At 41.4% G+C, this 18,282-nt stretch overlaps 3 protein-coding genes and 1 long non-coding RNA gene across 8 annotated transcripts in view; 2 read left to right on the forward strand and 2 right to left on the reverse strand.

Annotated features, from left to right (window-relative positions):
- LOC149998656 (leucine-rich repeat-containing protein 37A3-like) overlaps nucleotides 1-6,264 on the forward strand; it is a 25,254-nt gene extending 18,990 nt beyond the window's left edge. For both annotated transcript variants that reach the window (XR_016514306.1, XR_016514307.1), the window contains 2 exons: nucleotides 3,349-3,424; nucleotides 5,230-6,264. The gene's annotated coding sequence lies outside the window, so the exon portion shown is untranslated. The remainder of the gene's footprint in view (nucleotides 1-3,348; nucleotides 3,425-5,229) is intronic.
- LOC149998657 (uncharacterized) lies at nucleotides 244-16,877 on the reverse strand. 2 transcript variants are annotated; one of them, XR_016514308.1, is made up of 2 exons: nucleotides 16,283-16,877; nucleotides 244-705 (listed from the first exon to the last, which is right to left on the reverse strand). It is a non-coding gene; the product is annotated as an uncharacterized LOC149998657 (long non-coding RNA). The 2 variants fall into 2 exon arrangements; XR_016514309.1 differs by lacking the exon at nucleotides 16,283-16,877 and adding an exon at nucleotides 9,686-9,741.
- PTRH2 (peptidyl-tRNA hydrolase 2) lies at nucleotides 10,307-10,958 on the reverse strand. The gene has a single exon (XM_090292327.1). It carries the CDS (start codon nucleotides 10,956-10,958, stop codon nucleotides 10,392-10,394), a length of 567 nt encoding a protein of 188 aa, XP_090148453.1. The 3' UTR covers nucleotides 10,307-10,391.
- VMP1 (vacuole membrane protein 1) overlaps nucleotides 16,590-18,282 on the forward strand; it is a 115,002-nt gene continuing 113,309 nt past the window's right edge. Inside the window, exon 1 of one of the 3 annotated variants that reach the window (XM_090292605.1) lies at nucleotides 16,590-16,648. The gene's annotated coding sequence lies outside the window, so the exon portion shown is untranslated. Of the gene's footprint in view, nucleotides 16,649-16,962; nucleotides 16,980-17,724; nucleotides 17,736-18,282 lie in introns of those variants that run through there. The other 2 variants (XM_090292607.1, XM_090292609.1) reach the window with 2 other exon arrangements.

Consider the following 18,282-nt stretch of genomic DNA (forward strand, 5'->3'; position numbering starts at 1 on the left):
GGATGATGTATCTTCCAGTTCTCGGGGACAGACTATATTGGGGGACACGGGGGAGAGGAGTCCCTCTTCACCCTTGTTTGACCACACTGCTGCTTGAGGAAGTGCTGGCTACCCCAGGAGTCCTGCTTCAGCCTTGCTTTTCTTGCTTATGGCTCGTGCTATTTGTGTGTATATGTATTTATCTATTTACATTTTAATTCTTTCCCTCATGGCTAGAGGTGGTTACAAACGTACATATTTCAGTAGAGAAAAACAATTTATTAGTAACCTGGTTCACTCAGCAGGAGGATCAGGTGTCACTTTCTACTACTACTGAGTCCAAGTCCTCATAGGAGGCTCCCTCCTTTGTTCTGGGGAGAGAAAAAGAAGGTCAAAGCTTTTACTCTTGAAAGGAACAATGAAACTATTCATTATTTCCCCCTTTTAGACAGGAATTCTAAATAACTCCCAGTTATTTACATGTCGGAAGGCTCCTCCTCATCAGAGGAACCCATGTTTTGCAAATGCTGTGCCTCTTCTTTTCTGAAAGGGCCATATGCACCCCGCAGCCAGCTCCAGAAACCGCCTTCCTAGAAAACAGAGAGGGAAACATGAATCCTGCCTGTCCCCCACTTTGTCCCGCCACAGTGCTTGATCCTCCTGAAATTTACCTCCATCTGGCTTTCCACCGATCGGTCCTTATTCAGGAGTCGTGAGAAAAAGCCCCTTGGAGGAAAACGCATACCAACAATTAGTGATTTATCCCTGGCCTTATTAGGACTAAATGGGTATCTGGGTCCATACTCAGAGGCAAAATCACTGTAGACCTGGGACCTTGGAAATGATTCTTTGCACACTGGGCTTCCAGGGGTTCTCTGTGTCTCTTTAAAATGTCCCTGCCATGTCTCTGGGGTGACCTCTGTGGGTGGTCTGGCATGGAGTACAGGCGGGATTTTCAGCCCCACTCACTGTCCTGGCCCTTGGTCAAGCGCCCTGAGGTACATTGGGGTGGGGGGTGGGGTGGGGATGCACAGTCACACTGGGCAGAAGCATTTCACATCCGTCCCATTTAGACTTAGTCCCACATGCACCCTTTGCTGGGGGTGGGGCTGAGGGTAAGAAGGTGCTTTCAACTTTCTAGCTGCTTTATCCTATAAGTTAAATCACACAACTAAATGCCTGAGTCCAAATAGCAGTTAGCTAAGTTAACTAGCTTGCTGACTTTCGTACTGCAGGCTGTCATTGCTGAGTGAGTTGTGAAATCAGTTTACAAGTCACAATCAGCACTAGAATACAAAATATTCTTTTTGACTAAAACAGAATAGAAAAAAATCAGAGTGCATAATGAGTCTGTTTTAGAAACGACTTATGTCTGTGCGGTGCGTGCGTACTGAGTTCTGACATAAAGTGTAGCTCACAGCCCAAGCACGGGGTAATCAATGGAGAGGCCCCAGCTGTAAAGGCGCCATCTTCTTTCTGACACTCACTAGCAGTGTGGCCATGGAGCAAGATATTTCCCTTCCTCCTCTGTTTCCTTATTATTAAAAAAAGACAAACTACTGCGTAAGGCCTTGCCCAGTTAAAACTCTATGAAGTTGGGATAAAGGGAATAGAGAGAGTAGGGGCCTGAAAACCAGGAGGACGGGAAGGGAAATTTTTCTGCCACCTTACAGGAAGGACTCACATAGTCTACCTTTCGTCAGCCTTGAAGGAGACCAGAGCCTTTACCCTAAGGCCACGTGGCTTTTCCTATCCCTTCCCCAGAGCTTCTACCACCAGCAGGAACAAGTATAATAACCAAGACCTCCCCCTTTGTTCCCTGTTTCCTTAAAGGACCAGTGGCAGCAGATGCATCTGTGCCAGTCACACACTCTGTCAGCTTTGGCTACGGAGCTCATTTTGCAAAGTCCAGGCAAAGCACCAGAGTGAACAAGTGTTCTTTCCAAACTTAGCGGTTTCCTCACTGTAAAATGAGACTGAGGTAGAGTTCTAAGTTCTCCTCTAGTTCTTTCTTTTCTTTTTCTTTTTTTTTTTTTTTTTAACTTTTCTAAGCATTTATTTTATGATAAATTTACTTTCAAGTTTTTCTTTCTTCAGTTCCTTATGGGACTTTTTATTTTTCTTTTATTTTCTATGCATCTTCCTCTTCTGGTTCAGGACCAATCTGCTCTTTTTCAGGGAGGAGCATCTCAGTGCGGCAGGCCTGAGAGCCCTTGTGGGGGTTAATCCACCATGAGCGCCGTAAGCTCTGCGCTGCATCTTGGGAGCTTTGCTCACCTGGATGTGCTCAATGCCCAGAGAGTCTGCACCCCAACCCTTAAGTTCACTTCAAGTATAGTGAAAGTTTATTTTGGTTGAGATATACCACCTTTTAAATATAGTTTAAAAGACAAATATAGTATAGTTCCAAAGGCAAGTGGAAGTTGTGTGGTGGAGATTCCCTAATCCCTGTACCCTGAGGTCACTTCTTCCTAATTCTTCACAGAATTACAGAATCCAATCTTAGTCCTAGAAGGAAGTTGGCTGATTATCTCACTCAGCTGTCTTGCTATATAGACAAGGAAGTGTTTTGAGGGTTAGTGTGATGGTCACACACCTAGTTAGTGGAAGGACCTATGTATTCTAGCTCCCTCCTTTCACTAACACATTTGAACTCCCCTACAGTCTTATGCTGTCAGACAGTATCCACTTTTATTTAGAGTAGCTTGCATATAATAGCCATTTACTTGGGCTTAATTAAGAGCAAAAAATTTCTTAAAAGAGGTTGAGGCAAAATCAAGATTCCTGGTTACTTCTTAGAAAGTAGAGCATAAAAACATGCAGCCTGTCTTTATATAAGAATATCAACTATGGAGCCACTTGAGTCTTAAGCTTCAGTCTGTACCTGTCATCAATCTCACTGTGCACACTGGGCAAAAGGGAGCTTATGCTGCACAAATGTCTGTCCAATTATTAGACTCGTTTTACTTTTTTGAATATCGTTTCCTTTTGGGAGGACTTTGCCTGGTCATGAGTTCATTATTACTATCTTTGGTAGGGTTTAGTCTTCATCTGCAAAAGTGGTTCCTTTTCATTACCTCCCTCCCTCCCTCAGGCTGGCTGCAACCTAGCATGCCCAGTTTTAGCCTGGTGTGCGCTTTATGGCATTTATAAATCCCCCCTTCCTGAGGGTTTTAATGACAGTGCTAAAAATCACCTTGACTGAAGTATGGACATTGCCATTAAATTTGAGAGAGGGCCTGAGAATGTTTTTTTCTAGTCCGTTTATTTTGACAAAATTTAACATACTAAGGCTTTTCCACTTTCTGCCATAAACCTAGGTTTATAATACTTTTGAGGTGCTAAGTAACATTACCTGTTTTTCTCCAGGTGGATAAATTAGATGCTTCAGAATCACTGAGAAAAGAAGAAGAACAAGCTACAGAGACGCAACCTATTGTTTATGGTAATCTTTATCTTTTTCACCTCACAGAAATACAGTAGATACATGTTTCATTCTTTAGGGATTCGGCCTCAAAATAGACGTATAATAATAGCTTCTAAATTGCAAATGGTTCACAGAGTTAATAAATCTCTCTAGTGTCATTTTTCCCCCCAAAATCAGTCTTAAAGCAAGCATTGACATTATTCACTAAGGTATCTTAAATGCAAAGACAATCTCAAAATACTTAAGAGCATAACCTCAGTTTTTCCTGTTGCCTGGTCACTGATTGACTGCTTATCCATAAAGGACTGAGGAAGACGTATTGGTGAATTCAATTTGCGGAAGTGCCAAGGCTGTCTTTAGTTTGTTTTACATAAAGAGTATATGCTCTCTTTACATTATAACTGGGACAGAAAGCTTGGGTAGAGTTTCCATTTGAGAACTCCCCAGAGAGATAGGATCTTCAAACTCAGTGAATGTTTAAGGCAATTTAGTTTCTTCTTACACGTGCATATCTGAAATACTTCTTTCCATTTCACTAATGGTGAGCAGATTATCTGAATAATGAGTTTGAGGGTATAGGTCAGAGCACTATAACCAGGTGTTCTTTGGAGAGGGATATGAAATTATGGCCATTATATCTCATCCTGCTAAAGGAAATGATGATATTCAAATCCTTTATGCATCATCTCCTTTATAGTATAAACATAAAAGACTGGCTATTGAGAGGACCAGAGTAGTTTTGATAAAGTTGGAGAAGATTAAGTAGATTGTTAGAGATGGGAGCAAGATATTTCACATATTTGAGATAGGAAATACAGTAGGAACAAAAACAGAGTGGGTGTGCTGATTTGGAAGCACCTACTAACTTTGGTTTGCCTTTAGGCTGTTTATATAGACAGGTCCTTGTCAGCAGTTGACAGTGGGGTTGAAGTTCCAGGACAGATGTCAGTATCAAGGGTTAGAAGTGATTTTTATAAACTGCTAGTTTCCAAAAAGAATGGTCTCACTAAAGACAATTTTGGTGGTGGTTCACAAAAAAGAGACAAGGGGTCACTTGTGTTGGGAGAGATCATGCTCTAGGATTACATTCTAGCGGCAGATTGAGTCCTCGTGTGGGTTGGGACAAGGTGATCCGTGTTTCCTCCCTCCGAATAAGCCAGGTTCTCTCTAGGTCACTTTCTGTATGTGGTCAACAGCTATTCACACTTCCTGAGAATGGTAACAAAGGATTTGAAAGATGCTGTGTACAGTAATGTAGTTCATACCTAATGTGTATTTGAATATGTCTTTTTTTTTTTTTTAATCGCTTTCTCTAAATTAGTAGTGGACTGTTTGCTCAAAATGCATTAGGTTCCATTATCACTTAGATGTGTTTACATCAGAAACTTATAACTAAAAGTTATGTTAAAACCATGTTTGTTAAAAAACTGTTCTCCTTTGCTAATTATATTGTCATCATACATGATGTGCAAATACTGTCATGTGGAAATAACATAGTATTTGCAAATAACAGTAAAAGGCTTATTAGCAGATGTCTTGCCTGATCGTGTCAAGCATGCATGTGCATATTGCTGTAGATGATATGAAATAACATAACTACTGTTAGAGTTCTGGCATTTGGCTCTGCACTGTTCGTTGGCTTTTTAGGCAGGACCTTTAGGGTGATGGTCATGCCGAAATTTTAAGTCATAAGTGCCCCCACAAAATTCGGAAGTTGATTATGCTGCTAGAGTAGGGGAGCTTGGCGTTGATGACCCTTCGATACTAACAGTGTTTACTGCCTCCTTGCCCCTGCCCCGCTCCTTTTTGTTTCCCATCTCTAGGTCAGCCCCAGTTGATGCTGACAGCGGGACCCAGTGTTGCAGTCCCTCCCCAGGCGCCTTTTGGCTATGGTTATACTGCGCCACCCTATGGGCAGCCACAGCCTGGCTTTGGGTACAGCATGTGAGACGGAAAGCCGATCCTGTAGTCGCCTATTTTCGTACTGAAACATCGTCTCTGCCCGCTTCTCAGTTTGTAACAGAGGAAAACAGGCACATGTTCTTGTAACCTTTATTTCATGAAGGACTACTTTTTGTTTCTAACTATTAACTTGGATCTCCTATGTTAAAAGCTTATTCCACATTCCGCATCATTTAGAATTTATTTTCAAAGGAGATTAGTTTCAATGTTTTATTCACTTGGGCTTTTTTCTTCCCTTTTGTTCTTTGAAAAACTGCTTAATATTCAATCTGTTGTGAAGAACCTGATTTGCACTCTGTAGTGTTTAAAGACAAACTAATATCGAAGCTCTTAAATTTAGTGTATGTAAACAGCTTACAATCTGTATTGTCTAAATGCATTTAAATCTCTTATTCAAAGACACGCTAGACACGCTAAAGCGAAAATATCGGTGTGTGACCGTGCAAGACTGTCATTGCAACAAAGACAACACTAACAGCACCTGCTACACTGGACTGCAGTGCTCTCCAAATTACCTGAAAAATGCATTAGACAACTTGCCTGACTTTCAAACGAGCATAAAAGGCCCTCTGACCCATGCAGGTTTCCTCGTTCCGCATATAGAAAACGCTAGTGTGTTGTTGCTCACCTCATATGTAACAGGTGCCCTTATGTTGTGCTGTGTCCTGTGCTTTTTCCGTGGGACCATTCCATTCGGGAACAAAGAGCACCATGATTCCAACCTGTGTGTATTTACTAACCCTGCCCTGAGGTTTGTGTATGTGGGATATTGTGGTGTTTTAGATCACTGAGTGTACAGAAGAGGGAATTCAAACAAAATATTGCTGTTCTTCAGTTTTGTTTGTGGAATTTAAAATTACTCAAATTTAAAATAAATTACTGGACTGTGGAAATAACATGTGGAATGGCAGTTTTAATTAAATACCTCTCAAACATAAACCAAAAGAACCATGGTTTTGGTAGTTTTATATTGGATCCCAAGGGTGCAGGGAGGTCTGAGAGCAGAAGCGGAATCAGGATGGGGACGTGTGAGCCACTGTTTCACATCATGTGCAGAACTGCTGTAGTGAATAAGGGACATGCAGGAGTGTGAAGGACCAGTCATTGCTGTCGTGGGCTACACGCCACCTGTCGCCATCATGTTAACCAAGTGGCACGTCTAAGTTTTATCTGAGCATTTCACTTAAGTAACAGGTGAGGAATGTTAAATTATATTAACTTGAAAGTATAGAAACATGAAGTTAATGTGCTGTCCTCGCCATGAAATTGTAAGGGTCCCCAGATTATGGGTCGTTTAAGGTGATTGAAACAGTGTTTGAATCCAACTCTTTGCAAATGGCTAAGAATGTTACATGAAAATTCATTTCAGTATTAATCACAGTAGTATTAGAGGGTCCCCTACCTAGACTTGTATTGCCCCAATAAGGTTTTTTTGTTGTTGTTTTTAATTTAAACTTAAGAACCTCTTTTCTTACCCCATCTTTATTCCCCTCCACACCCATTTTCCTATAGGAAATTAGAGTATTAGCTAGAAAATCCTTTTTTTTGGTTTGTCATACTGACGACATCTTGCTGTTCAGGCCCTGGCTATATTTTTGTTTCTGATGGGTCTGTGCTCTCTTTCTTCATCATTATCGAAATCAAGAGGGAGAATAATAATGGTCCCAGTGAAAAACGCCTTTTCAGAGGCAACATTTCTTCTAGACCTTTCCTGTAGTTTTGAGTAAACCAGTTTTTATCACTGGAGTTATTCTTTTCCTTCCCTTCCCTAATAGAAACAAGTTAAAACACTTCGGTAAAGGTTTCCTTACAGCATACTTAAAAAAAAAAAAATGTTTGTAAGAACAAACAAAAGAAAAGCCTTGTGTTAATCTGGGCCTATGATAATGAGTTGCCACTTAAGCCATCTATATAATGGGCCATAGTAGAAGGAGAAACTGCTGTTGAACTGCTTTGACTTAGGTTCAGATCCTGAGCAAGATGAACTTCTGAGATTGTTCTCTTGTGTGGATAACAGTGTAAGTAGTTTTCAGAATTATTTGCAGGAGTATGTTTAAATCACAAAATGCCTAGATCATGACTGGATAATAATAAGTGTTGTACAGTAAACAGTAGAATGAATTCGTAATAAACTGTATTTTAAGGGATCTTTCCTAACATTATTCTGAATAAGACAGTCTAGAAGGAATTAAAAGTAGTAAACAAGGGTCCTAAGAGTCCTTGGCACTGTAGATGTAACTGAAACAGGAGAGAGGAAGAGGAGACGTTACTGGGACACTTTTCAGAAGGTAAACATTCTTTCAATGATCTTTCCTAATATCCAAATACAGCCTTTGTAGGTAAAAACCTGTGGTGATTGTTGACAGCTATTTCAACACAGACATTCGTGTAATAGCAAGAGACTACCCGGTGATTTCCAAGTAGGGCTGCTTAGCTTTCCTGTAATTAAGTCGTGTGCAGACATTCCCAGTGTAGTGGTTCTATCTATTGATACTTACTGTATTGGTAGCTAAAACTTAAAAAAAAATTATTAACCCATTTAAATGTAACGGTAATAGACTCATTCTGTGTTAACAAAGAATTATGAATTAATCATACGTCTCTTCAAAGTTTGTCTTTAACAGAAGACTGTTGGATTCTCATCTCTTTTTATTTTCAGTCTGTGGCCTGTTTTTGTTGAAGGATATGAAAAATATGGCCTCATATAGATCTGTCATTAGGAAAGAATTTTAATAGCCTTTTCAGATAATTGGGGTTAGTTGAAATGTGGAATCTGAAGCCATAAAAGTGAACTTTTTATACTGTTACATTAAAATCCATTGGTCTGTCTTTACTTTGAATGGGTCTTTCACCCATGCGTGACTTGTACCCTCATGCATTGGTTATGTGGAAAATACTGATTTACTGCGTTACATAGTTCATCTAGGTGTTGACATGTTATATATTTTAAAGTCATTTTTGAGAAACACTGATCTTATCAGAAAAATCTTAAGTTTGGGGAACCTTTACAGAGGCAGATACAAGTTTTCCTAAATACTTGTCAATTATTATCTATGAGGCAGTTACAGCCAAACACTCAGATCTGGATAACTCCTTTGTGGGTTGTCCTTGCCAGTAAAAGTTGCCATGACAACGGCAGCTAGTTCATCTCACCACTCAGTCTCACAGGTCCTTTTCTTATACTTTGTTGTGCACCAGAAGAGTTTAATGCTATAGTCAAGGGTCAGATTTAACAATATTGTTATTGCTTCCTCAAGGACATTAAATGAAACGTTTTCTCTTACTGTGGGCGGAGGGCAGTGAAACCACTTTGTACAGGTAGGTGCCCTGCCTCAATCTGTGAAGCACACCGGCAGTTTTACCCATCGTTTGTTCTGTGTCAGCGTGATGAAAAAGAAAAACAATGTCTCAATGTTACAAGAATAGTTTTGACCTCCTGAGTCTTAGAGAACTCAAGATTATGAATCCTATAAAGTAATTCTAAGTGCAGGTGAACTGGAAACAAGATGTACTGCCAGAATCACGAGAATCTGTGGACTGTTCATCCTAGTGGATATGCCACAACTCATTACAGTTATTTGAATCAGCCACAGCAGGCCGTTCTATGGGGAATGCACTGTCCTTTGAACATGGAACCATCAGTCTCTGAGGCAGGCCTCAGAAATTACCTGAGCCAGAACCCTGCATTTAGCATTGAGTTCTCATCAATTCCGTTGCAGGCTGTTGCATCACTTTTGAATCTAGTAGCATAAACACTCTTTAGAAGCAGTTGCTACTATGGCATCATTCACAGTTACAATTTCTCCTGTGCTCTCATGTACCAGTGTGAATGGTATAAAACTGAGCAAACATTAGAACCTTTAAGACTGGCTGCAGTAGTCTTTAGAGTTCTGCTTGCAGACTCCACTGACCTCAGACCTTAGGTGTGCTGTCATGCTGCTTATGGTGAAGTTAACCGCTAACCAAGGCTAACCATGGAGAGCTGGAGCCATTCAACATGTGCCTGTTACCAAATACTCCCCGGCATCATCATAGTTTTTAGGGATATACTGTGAGGATCCCCCTAAAAGGCTTTCAGGAGTGGTTCTCTGCAAGGATGGGAGCTATATAGCTTTGGGAGCTGGGAACCTTCTTTATATTCTGGGCAGCTGGTAACACAGTAATTATTGGAATTATGTCATGCTAAGTGTAGAAAGATCAAAAGGGAAACAAAGTGGCCCATAAGTAATTGAATTATCTAAGTTCCTGAAGTTCTAGGTAAAGAGTGGGATGTTGAGATGACACTACTTCCACTTTACAATGACCATAAATTCTTACATGTGCCTATTACCACCTTCCAGGTCCATACAAGTCACTTCACAAGTTTCAAGGCCTTCCCTGTGAGGAAAGAGGGAAAGCAAAGCAAATTTTTAGACTGATGTAGAACCACTGCTGAGAACCTTTGGCCACTATGAGTCAGGGAAATGAACATGAAACACTGCGCAAGTGGGTTATGTCAATGCTGTTAAACCTCAACTTATAAGACAAATTAAAAACCCAGTGGGTTAGATTCTAAACCCTTTGCGGGTGGCTATACCATCTATTTATAAAGTAGCCTCTGAGTCGCCCAAAATGTTACGGTAGTAAAAACAAACTGCAGTTGCACCCAGTGGGACTACCCTTGCACCACTGGTCTTCTCCAAGGGTGACAGCAGCACAGTCTCAGGGAAGAAGAGCTATTAACACGCAGAGGGACCTAACAATTCATAGGAATTGCTGTCCCTCCCTTGTAACCCATTTTTGTCGTGACCTGTTTCTCTCTCATTCTTTTGTTTCAGGAGTTAAACCACCAGGACAATTTAACCCAATGTTTTGTTTTTTAGCCCAAGATAACTGTGTAACTGTGCCGAGTACATGACAGAAGAACATGAACAGATTTTCACCTCAAGAATACTTAAATTGGGGGAAGAAGTTCAGCTTTTATTGTTAGAATTTGAGTTTCAAACACTTGTGGTAGGGGGACAGTCATCATACAAAATTCTACCTAGTAAAGTTTTAGGTGACCAGTGACTTTGTCAATTAGGTCTGCTGGTCCTGGGCCAATTCCTAGGACAGTTTGAGAGCCCGGTGCAATCTGAGTACGTCCCGCATCTTGGATTAGACTTACAGTCAGTCCCAGCATCTTCGCGTGGGTCAACAAGGCAATCAGAGTTTCTTCATCCGGGGCTTTGACCACCACTTTGGGCTGGCCACAGTACTCCCACTGTTTGAGCAATTCGGGGTTTCTTCTTTGAATTTTCTTGTAGGCAGAAACGGCAGCATGAGAACACTGGGCAGCCACTTTCCCTTTTCCCATCTTTAAGTCATTTCGAACCACAAGAATCATTTTGTACTCCCCACTGTCTCCTAAGACGCTTGCTTCAGCTTCAGTCTCTGTGTGCGTCTCATTCACTGAGCTTTTGGGGACTGTCCCAAAGCGCACTCGGAGGCCCCAGCCCAGGCACATGCCACATGCTACTCCGGCAGCCAAGCTGAGTGCACCAGGATGAGCCAAATATTCCATAACCAAGGATTTGGAGAATATCTTAAAGAAAAGGAAAACTGTTATCATCATGTAGCTGTGGAAAGTTAGAGGCTTATCAGATGAAACACCTTGATAGTATATAAGCAACAATAGTTAACACTGAGGCCCTGGCCAGTGTGGCTCAGTTGGTTGGGCGTTGTCCGCAAAGCAAAAGGTGGCCAGTTTGATTCCCAGTCAGGGAACATGCCTGGGTTGCAGGGTTTGGTCCTCAGTTGGGACATAGGCAAGAGGCAACAGATCCATGTTTCTCTCTAGCATTGATGTTTCTCTCTTTCTCCCTTCCCCTCTCTCTAGAATCAATAAAAGAAAAAACTATATGAGGTCATCTAGAAAAAAGGCAATATATTTTGGATCTTACGAGTGTACCACTTTTTCTCTAGAAAAAATTCAAGAGCACAGAAGAAAGTTTAGTCATTTTGAATCTCAATGTGAGGACTATTTCTCTGTTCTTGGATACAACACAGCTCTGTTCCTCAGTCTTCTCTAACTTGTGGAGCAAGGAAATGCTGTTTCACCAAGATGGGCAAAGGATCTAAAGAGACCAAGAACTCCACCCTTCTTCTGGAATGCAGTGCTTATTTAATTGTGTCTTTATAATGAGTGGTTCTCTTGGGGATGGTGCCGGCTTTGTAGAGAAGTCCCTGGTTGTCTACATAATGGACCTGGAGTGAGATGCCTTGCTGACATTAGACCTGAGCATGGAATGATATAAGCCTTACAAGTGAAAATTTGTCCCATTGGGCATTACTGTAGGTGCAAAACTTTAAAAAAATTTATTGAGATTTTATTTATTTTTAGAAAGGGGGGGGGGAGAGAAACATAGATGTGTGAGAAACAATCAGTTGCCTCTCACATGTACCCAATGGGACCTGACCTGCAAACCCAGGCATGTGCCCTGACCGGGAATGGAACCAGTGACCTTTCAGCTCGCAGGCCAGCACTCAATCCACTGAGCCACACCAGCCAGGGTGGTGCAACTTAATATGTGAGACTAGAGCCCAATTTCATTTTACATACAAACACAAAGTATTTTTTGGATAGTTTTAATATACACTGAATTTACCATAAGTGTATAATATAAAATAAAGGAAGATCATCCTTTAGAAATTCTTGTTACCCCAGCAAAGCTGTTCATGGTATTTGAGTCACCAATAAAATGTACTCTACATTTAAGTCTGTTGGATTCATGATTCTGTGATACAAGTCCTGGAAATAACATGCTGTATATTATTATAAAGTTTTTATTCTCATGTTAAAATTAGGACATTAATGTTTTAAAAAATCATGTTAGATTACACAGTAATATCAACTATTTTAATATGAAGACAGTATAGGGGAAGGGATGTTAAACTTTATGAGATATAATTCACATATTATAAAATTGACACTTCTAATGTGTACAGTTCAGAGGTTTTTAATACGTCCACAAGGTTGTGCAACAACCACCACCACTATCTAATTCTAGAACGTTATCCTCGCCCCCCAAAGAAACCTCTGTACTCATTAGCAGTTGCTTCCCACGTCCCCCGCCCCCAGCCTCTGGCAACCAGTAATCTGCTTTATCTTTATTAATTTGCCTATTCTGGACATTCATGTAAGTTAAACCATACAATATGTGGCCTTTTGTTTCAGGCTTCTGTCATTTAGTACGTTTTCAAGGTTCATTCATTTTGTAGCATGTATCACTGTTCATTCCTTTTTATTGATGAATAATACTCTGTGGTATGAATATACACAATTTATTTATCCATTAGTTAATGGACATTTGGGATTTTCCCACCTTTTGGCTATGAGTACAAGTTTTCTGTGGATATATATTCTCATTTCTCTTGGTTACATATCTTGGCGTTGAATTGCTGGGTCACGTGACAACTCTGACTTTGAGGAACTGCCAAACTATTCTAAAGTATCTGAACCATTTTTCACTCATTACAGATGATTCATTATAAAAAAGTATATGTTGGGTTTGATAATGTTGAGAACCACTGCTCTGGTGCCCTATGACTCATCTCTAGTTTAGAAACAAAACAATGCCTTTGCAAACAGATCTTCAAAGCCTTATCTCCACATCTCAAAGGATTGGGAGAGTTAAAAATGAGGTAAGCCAGGCCTATAAACCTTAATATTTGTTAGAAAACAATAGATTACACTCTATCTGAAGGAAAAGAAAGATGTCTATAAACTCATATCCAAATTATAAAAGTATAATTTAACACATATTGCTGAGTTATATCCTGATTTTTAAAGGCTGCATCTAAATCAAAGGTGCAGCTAGTCAATTTAAAAGTGATCCCAAATGCAAACCTTGCCCTTCCCAGAAAATGCTAATTTTCCTGAAATTGCTATTTAACATTATAAAACCTGTAACTATTTTCACTTCCTGGGATTAAAGTGTCCTTTAATATTTGGACACTTTTTGAAGTACCTGTGCATTTTATAGTAGTTCACTCATTCCTTTCTCTAGTTGTAATCCTTTCTGGAGCTACCTTTTTAAATGCCCAGCTTTTACAGATACAGAAGCAGGAAGACCAGGACAATGTGGTCAGGAACTAATGTGGGGTAGTTGCGGGGGCCGAAGCTAGTTTGGGGTGGGATCGAGAAATAGAAAAAAAGTGAAAAAGCGGGTGGGTGGGGGAGCAACAGATAGAAGGGCGCATGGAGAAAAGGAAAGATGCATATATTTAAAGGTTAAGCATATTTAAATGTCAATGAATAGAGCCAGAGGAAAGGTAAGTAAGTAGATGCTCAGGATAGAGAAATTAATACAAAGTAGCAGAAGAGAGAGGACCTAACTTTATTGATTTTTGAGAGGGGGGGAAGGGAGAGAAAGAGAAACATGATTTATTATTCCCTTATTTATGCATTCATGGGTTGACTCTTTGTATGCGCCCTGACCAAGATACTACCCAGTCAGGGGTCAATGTGACAGTTTCAGATGCAAGTAGGTCTGGATTTGGAGGCAGAAAGTTGTTCCCAGGAAGGAGGGAGGTGTACAAACAGAAGTCAAGCTGGAGCTGAGAAGAGGAAGATTGAAATAAAAGTTGCACCAAACCCCAACAGGATTGCAAAGAAATGTAAAAGCAAGGTTAAGATTAATAATATTGTTTTATAATGGTATCACACTGACCAGTTGTGTTAAAATTAATACTCTGCACTAAAAGGTGTTTCAGCATGTCTCCTTTCCTGTATATCTACTATAAACATACCGAGAAACCCAGTGCTTGAAACTAAGGTAAAAAGAACTACTCGTAGTCTCAGTTAATCTTGGACAATGACGGCTTCACAGCAAATCCTGTCCCAGGAAACCCTCCTCCTGGTGCCTTCTAGTTCCTCTGCCACACTTGACCCCTTTCACCAATACTCTTGACCCAATTACCTCCTGAACATGCTCCACCCGTTAACCCCACCGCACTGGCTACTGCCCCTTGGCATTTTCCAACCTAAAAAGAAAATCTTTCTTTCCTCTTGGACCTGAAACCCATGTCTCACTTTTCCTCTTCCACTGACCTCTAACTTCTTCAATTACTTGCCTCCCTTCTCCACTCAACTGAAATTGCTAAGGAATCAGACACTTGCAAACAGCCAAAGGCAGTCGCCTCCTTTCAAGCCTCATCCTGAGTTTTCTGCACTGCTCACTGATAACTATTTCTTTCAACTTTCGTCCCCTGAATGCTTTAACCCCATTATCACCCACCCCATTATCCTACCTTTCTGAGCGCTTTTCTCCAGTTTCCTCCTCTGCCTCTGTCTTCCCCTGCTGTATGTATTGCATTATCTAAGGTTACACATCTGGCTCTCTTTTCAGTCTCTACCTACATTGTCCAATATAGTGGCCATTAGCCAAATGTAGTTATTTAAATTTAATTAAAATGAAATAAAAATTCAGTTCTTCAGTTGCACTTAGTCCCATTTCAAGTGCTCAATAGCTCAACGACTTAAAAGTGGCTAATGGTCGCTCTATCAGACAAAAATATAGAACATTTCCATGACCACAGAAAGTTCTATTGGACAGTGCTGGCTTAAATACTCTCTTCCCATTCGATCAATGGTTCCTGAGGGCCTCTTGTGCACCAGGCCCTGTTCTGGACTCTGGAGCTGGAGCACTGAACAAAACAAATCCCACTCTTCATGGAACTGACATTCTAGTACAAGGAGGCGGACAATAAAGAGTTTGTCAGATGAACAGTCTCACTTCTTCCCAAATCATCACATCTGAGGATTCCTAATGCCTCTCTGGGGCTCCAGACTTCAAACCAGCTTCTGCTAGATTTCATCACTTAGAGAGATGTCTATGAAGTACTCTAAACCGGGTCCTAAATGGAACTCAGTTTTGTCCCTTTCCTCTCAGACTTCCTTTTTATGTATCATTGATTCCTGAGTAACCTTACACTTTTCCTGTTTTTGTCACCAAACTTGTTGAATTTATCTGTCTTAAACCATCTCCTTATCTCTGCTAGCAGTGCCCTAATTAACTTCACTGCCTCTAATCTTTCCACATTTGCTTCGCTAAGGCGCTCTACTCATTCCAGTCCATCTGCCATTATCATTATACTTCTATAACACAAATCTGATTCTCTCATTTCCCTGCTCAGAAATCACTGGATAAATGCCTAAAGAATAAAACATAAATCCCTTTGCACGAATTTACACAATCTGGTTACAATCTACTTCATCCTAGTCTACTCTCCTGCTACATACTGTGCCGTCCAGCCACAACAAATTAGTAGGTCCTTTCAAGCAGCCATCCTTCCCCGCAATTATTATTTTTATTTTCCTCCACTTAAACACACAACCACAAACAAGAACATCCTCTTCGCCGGCTCAGGCATAGTTCAAATGGCTGATTCTGAAATCTTGACCATCCCTGGCCTTAATTACTTATTCTTCAGAGCTGCCGCGGCACTTACACATAATCACTCTGGGTCAGAGTCTCAGGGTTTAGTACAGTGCCTGGCGTGCGGTAGTGAAGAATTCACTACTTCTCTAGGCATGACCTCGGGCAACAACTTGACACGCTGCGGGTATTCACAGTACTCGGCAGAGTGTGAGGCCTGCTCGGTGTTTTTTCACAATCGGGGCGAGCACATCGATGCTGCCTGAGCGGAGGCTTTGTCTGGGGACTGAAAACGCTGGGTCCTTGCACTCCCCAGCATCTCGGTCCCTTGTTCGAAAGGACGACTGGCAGAACAAGCAGTGGCCCCAGCGACCAGTGCGCGGAAGGCAATTTACAAAGACGAAGGGGTGGCAATGGGGGGTTTCGGAAAGAGGTGGGAAGAAACATTCCAAGTGCAGAGAGAATGGAGAACGACACCCTTCTCCGTCGCCCTGTGAGGGGCACTGGGCCTACTTACCTACAGCACCTCTCCCCACCGCACTCGCGTCTTTAGGGTCTTCACTTTCGAGGAGCGACCACGCTTCCAACGCGCTGGCTACCGCTTCCGTGGTCCCTTGACAAGTTCCGGATAAGGACTTACTAAGAGATCAGTCATTCTTCCTCTCGCCCCACCCACAGGTCCCTAGGCGAAATCCGGCGACCATCAGCGGAGGTTGCCGAAAAGAGGCGGGAACGTTTCTCTTTAGGAGGCAGGCTCCCGGGGGAACGCGGGCCGGAAGTGACGTAACGAGTTCCGGCTGGCTGGAGCCCAGAGGCGGGTGTGAGAGGCGGTCAGGTGCCGCTGCCAGGATCCGGAGATCCGGAGAAGCCGGAGTCACAGCGGGTAGGTAAACGAGCGCGGGGGATTGCGGGCAGAAACCTGACACTGTCCTCTGAGCTTGGCTTCTTCTTGAGCTCGCCTGCTTAGACCGTGCAGATCTGGGGCACCACGATTTCGACTTCAAGCAGTGTTTTCGGGCGCTGCTGACTCTGGACGTCTCCGTCTGGCGGTAGCCAGGTTATTTGGGACACCTCGCCATGGTTGGCCACCAGGTTACTGAACACGTACACTAGACTCCCGACCTTTTTCTGTGAGCGCCACGCATATGGAACCTGTTCTGAGCTTCTGTGGAGTGCCTGTCTCCTCTTCCCTCCCGGGCGTCTAGGACTTGAGGGTAAATGGAGATCTCCCCTGCTGATGACCTAGCTGTTTCTCAGGAGCTGTCAGTTTGGGTTCTTGGCTTACCCAAGCAGTAGCGCGTGACGCTGAACACACCCGCTTCTGAACACAATTTAGATGTGTAGGTTCCTTCTAAAGCGTTGGTGTTAAAGGGAATGGGGCCTTCGCTGCGAGGATCGCTCGCAGAGGACCTTCACACATCGCCCACTACTTTCATGAAAAGTGGGGTCCTCTACCTTTTCCAAATCCCTTACCCCTCTGACCCCTGTATATTATCACAGTGGAGGTCGGCTTAATCTCTAAAATTCCAAGAAGCCATTTGTGGTCCTGTGTCACACTGCTAAGATAACTTATGACCTCTAGTAGGGTTTACCCTATTATCTTTTGTTTTCCTGCAAATTCATTGGGAAATCAAATGATGTATAGACTCTGGCACTGTTTATACCCATTTGGGCAACATAGATCCTTTAATCCTAACTTTAATCTACTGTACTTCAGTTCTCCTTTGGGGCTTGTCAGAAATTTTGCAGACAGAGTGCACTGATCTTTTGGAGAAGCTTGTACAAGTGTTTTTTAGTGTTGTAATGATAATTTAATGTTCTGACTGCTGTCTATTGTATCTTAGTTCTGATTTTGGTTGTATATTAACAGAAATGATGGTAGAGAAACTGTTATTTACTGTGGAACATTTTGTGCGTTCTAGATTGTTTTTATTGACCTTTGGAAGACGGATGCTGGTATCCAGACAAATGTAGGTGTGAAATGACTCCACACTGGAAATCTTTTATGTCTTATTTGTTTTAAAACATGGAAACATTTTCTTTGAGGATATATCCTATTTGATTAATATGGTATTAATATCCTATTTGATACGTTAGTTTCTGTGGCTCTCATTCCAGAAGAACCAAGTTTCTGAAGTCCTTAATAAATGCCTTTTAACAGTTAACCTATAGCTAGTTTAATCAGTTTGTTTAATTTACATATTTTTATTTAGAAAAAAATTTCACACTTGTCTGAAACGAGGTGACAAGATTTTTGAGATGTGGAATTATATAAATTAGAGGTTATTATTATTTTTAACATCTGGTAAATTTGCTTATTGACTATAATTGCCGAACCTGACCTTATATTTTTGTTCAATTCAGTTATTCAGGAACTGATGATTCTTATTTTCTAACCACTTTTTAGGATTGCAAAAGATCATCAGACTTTAAATCAGAAAACCTAGATTGATGTACAGGTTCAGCATTTATTAAGTGAAGGCTGACAGGTTACCTGACTTTCTGAGCTGGTCTGGA

The sequence above is a fragment of the Furipterus horrens genome, unplaced genomic scaffold (assembly GCF_987537825.1).
Source record: "Furipterus horrens unplaced genomic scaffold, mFurHor1.1.pri manual_scaffold_11, whole genome shotgun sequence".
In the NCBI taxonomy this organism is placed as follows: domain Eukaryota; kingdom Metazoa; phylum Chordata; class Mammalia; order Chiroptera; family Furipteridae; genus Furipterus; species Furipterus horrens.

Excerpts from the sequence above, each read along its gene's own strand:
- PTRH2 (XM_090292327.1), bottom strand. The coding sequence starts at position 10,958 with ATGATAACAGTTTTCCTTTTCTTTAAGATATTCTCCAAATCCTTGGTT.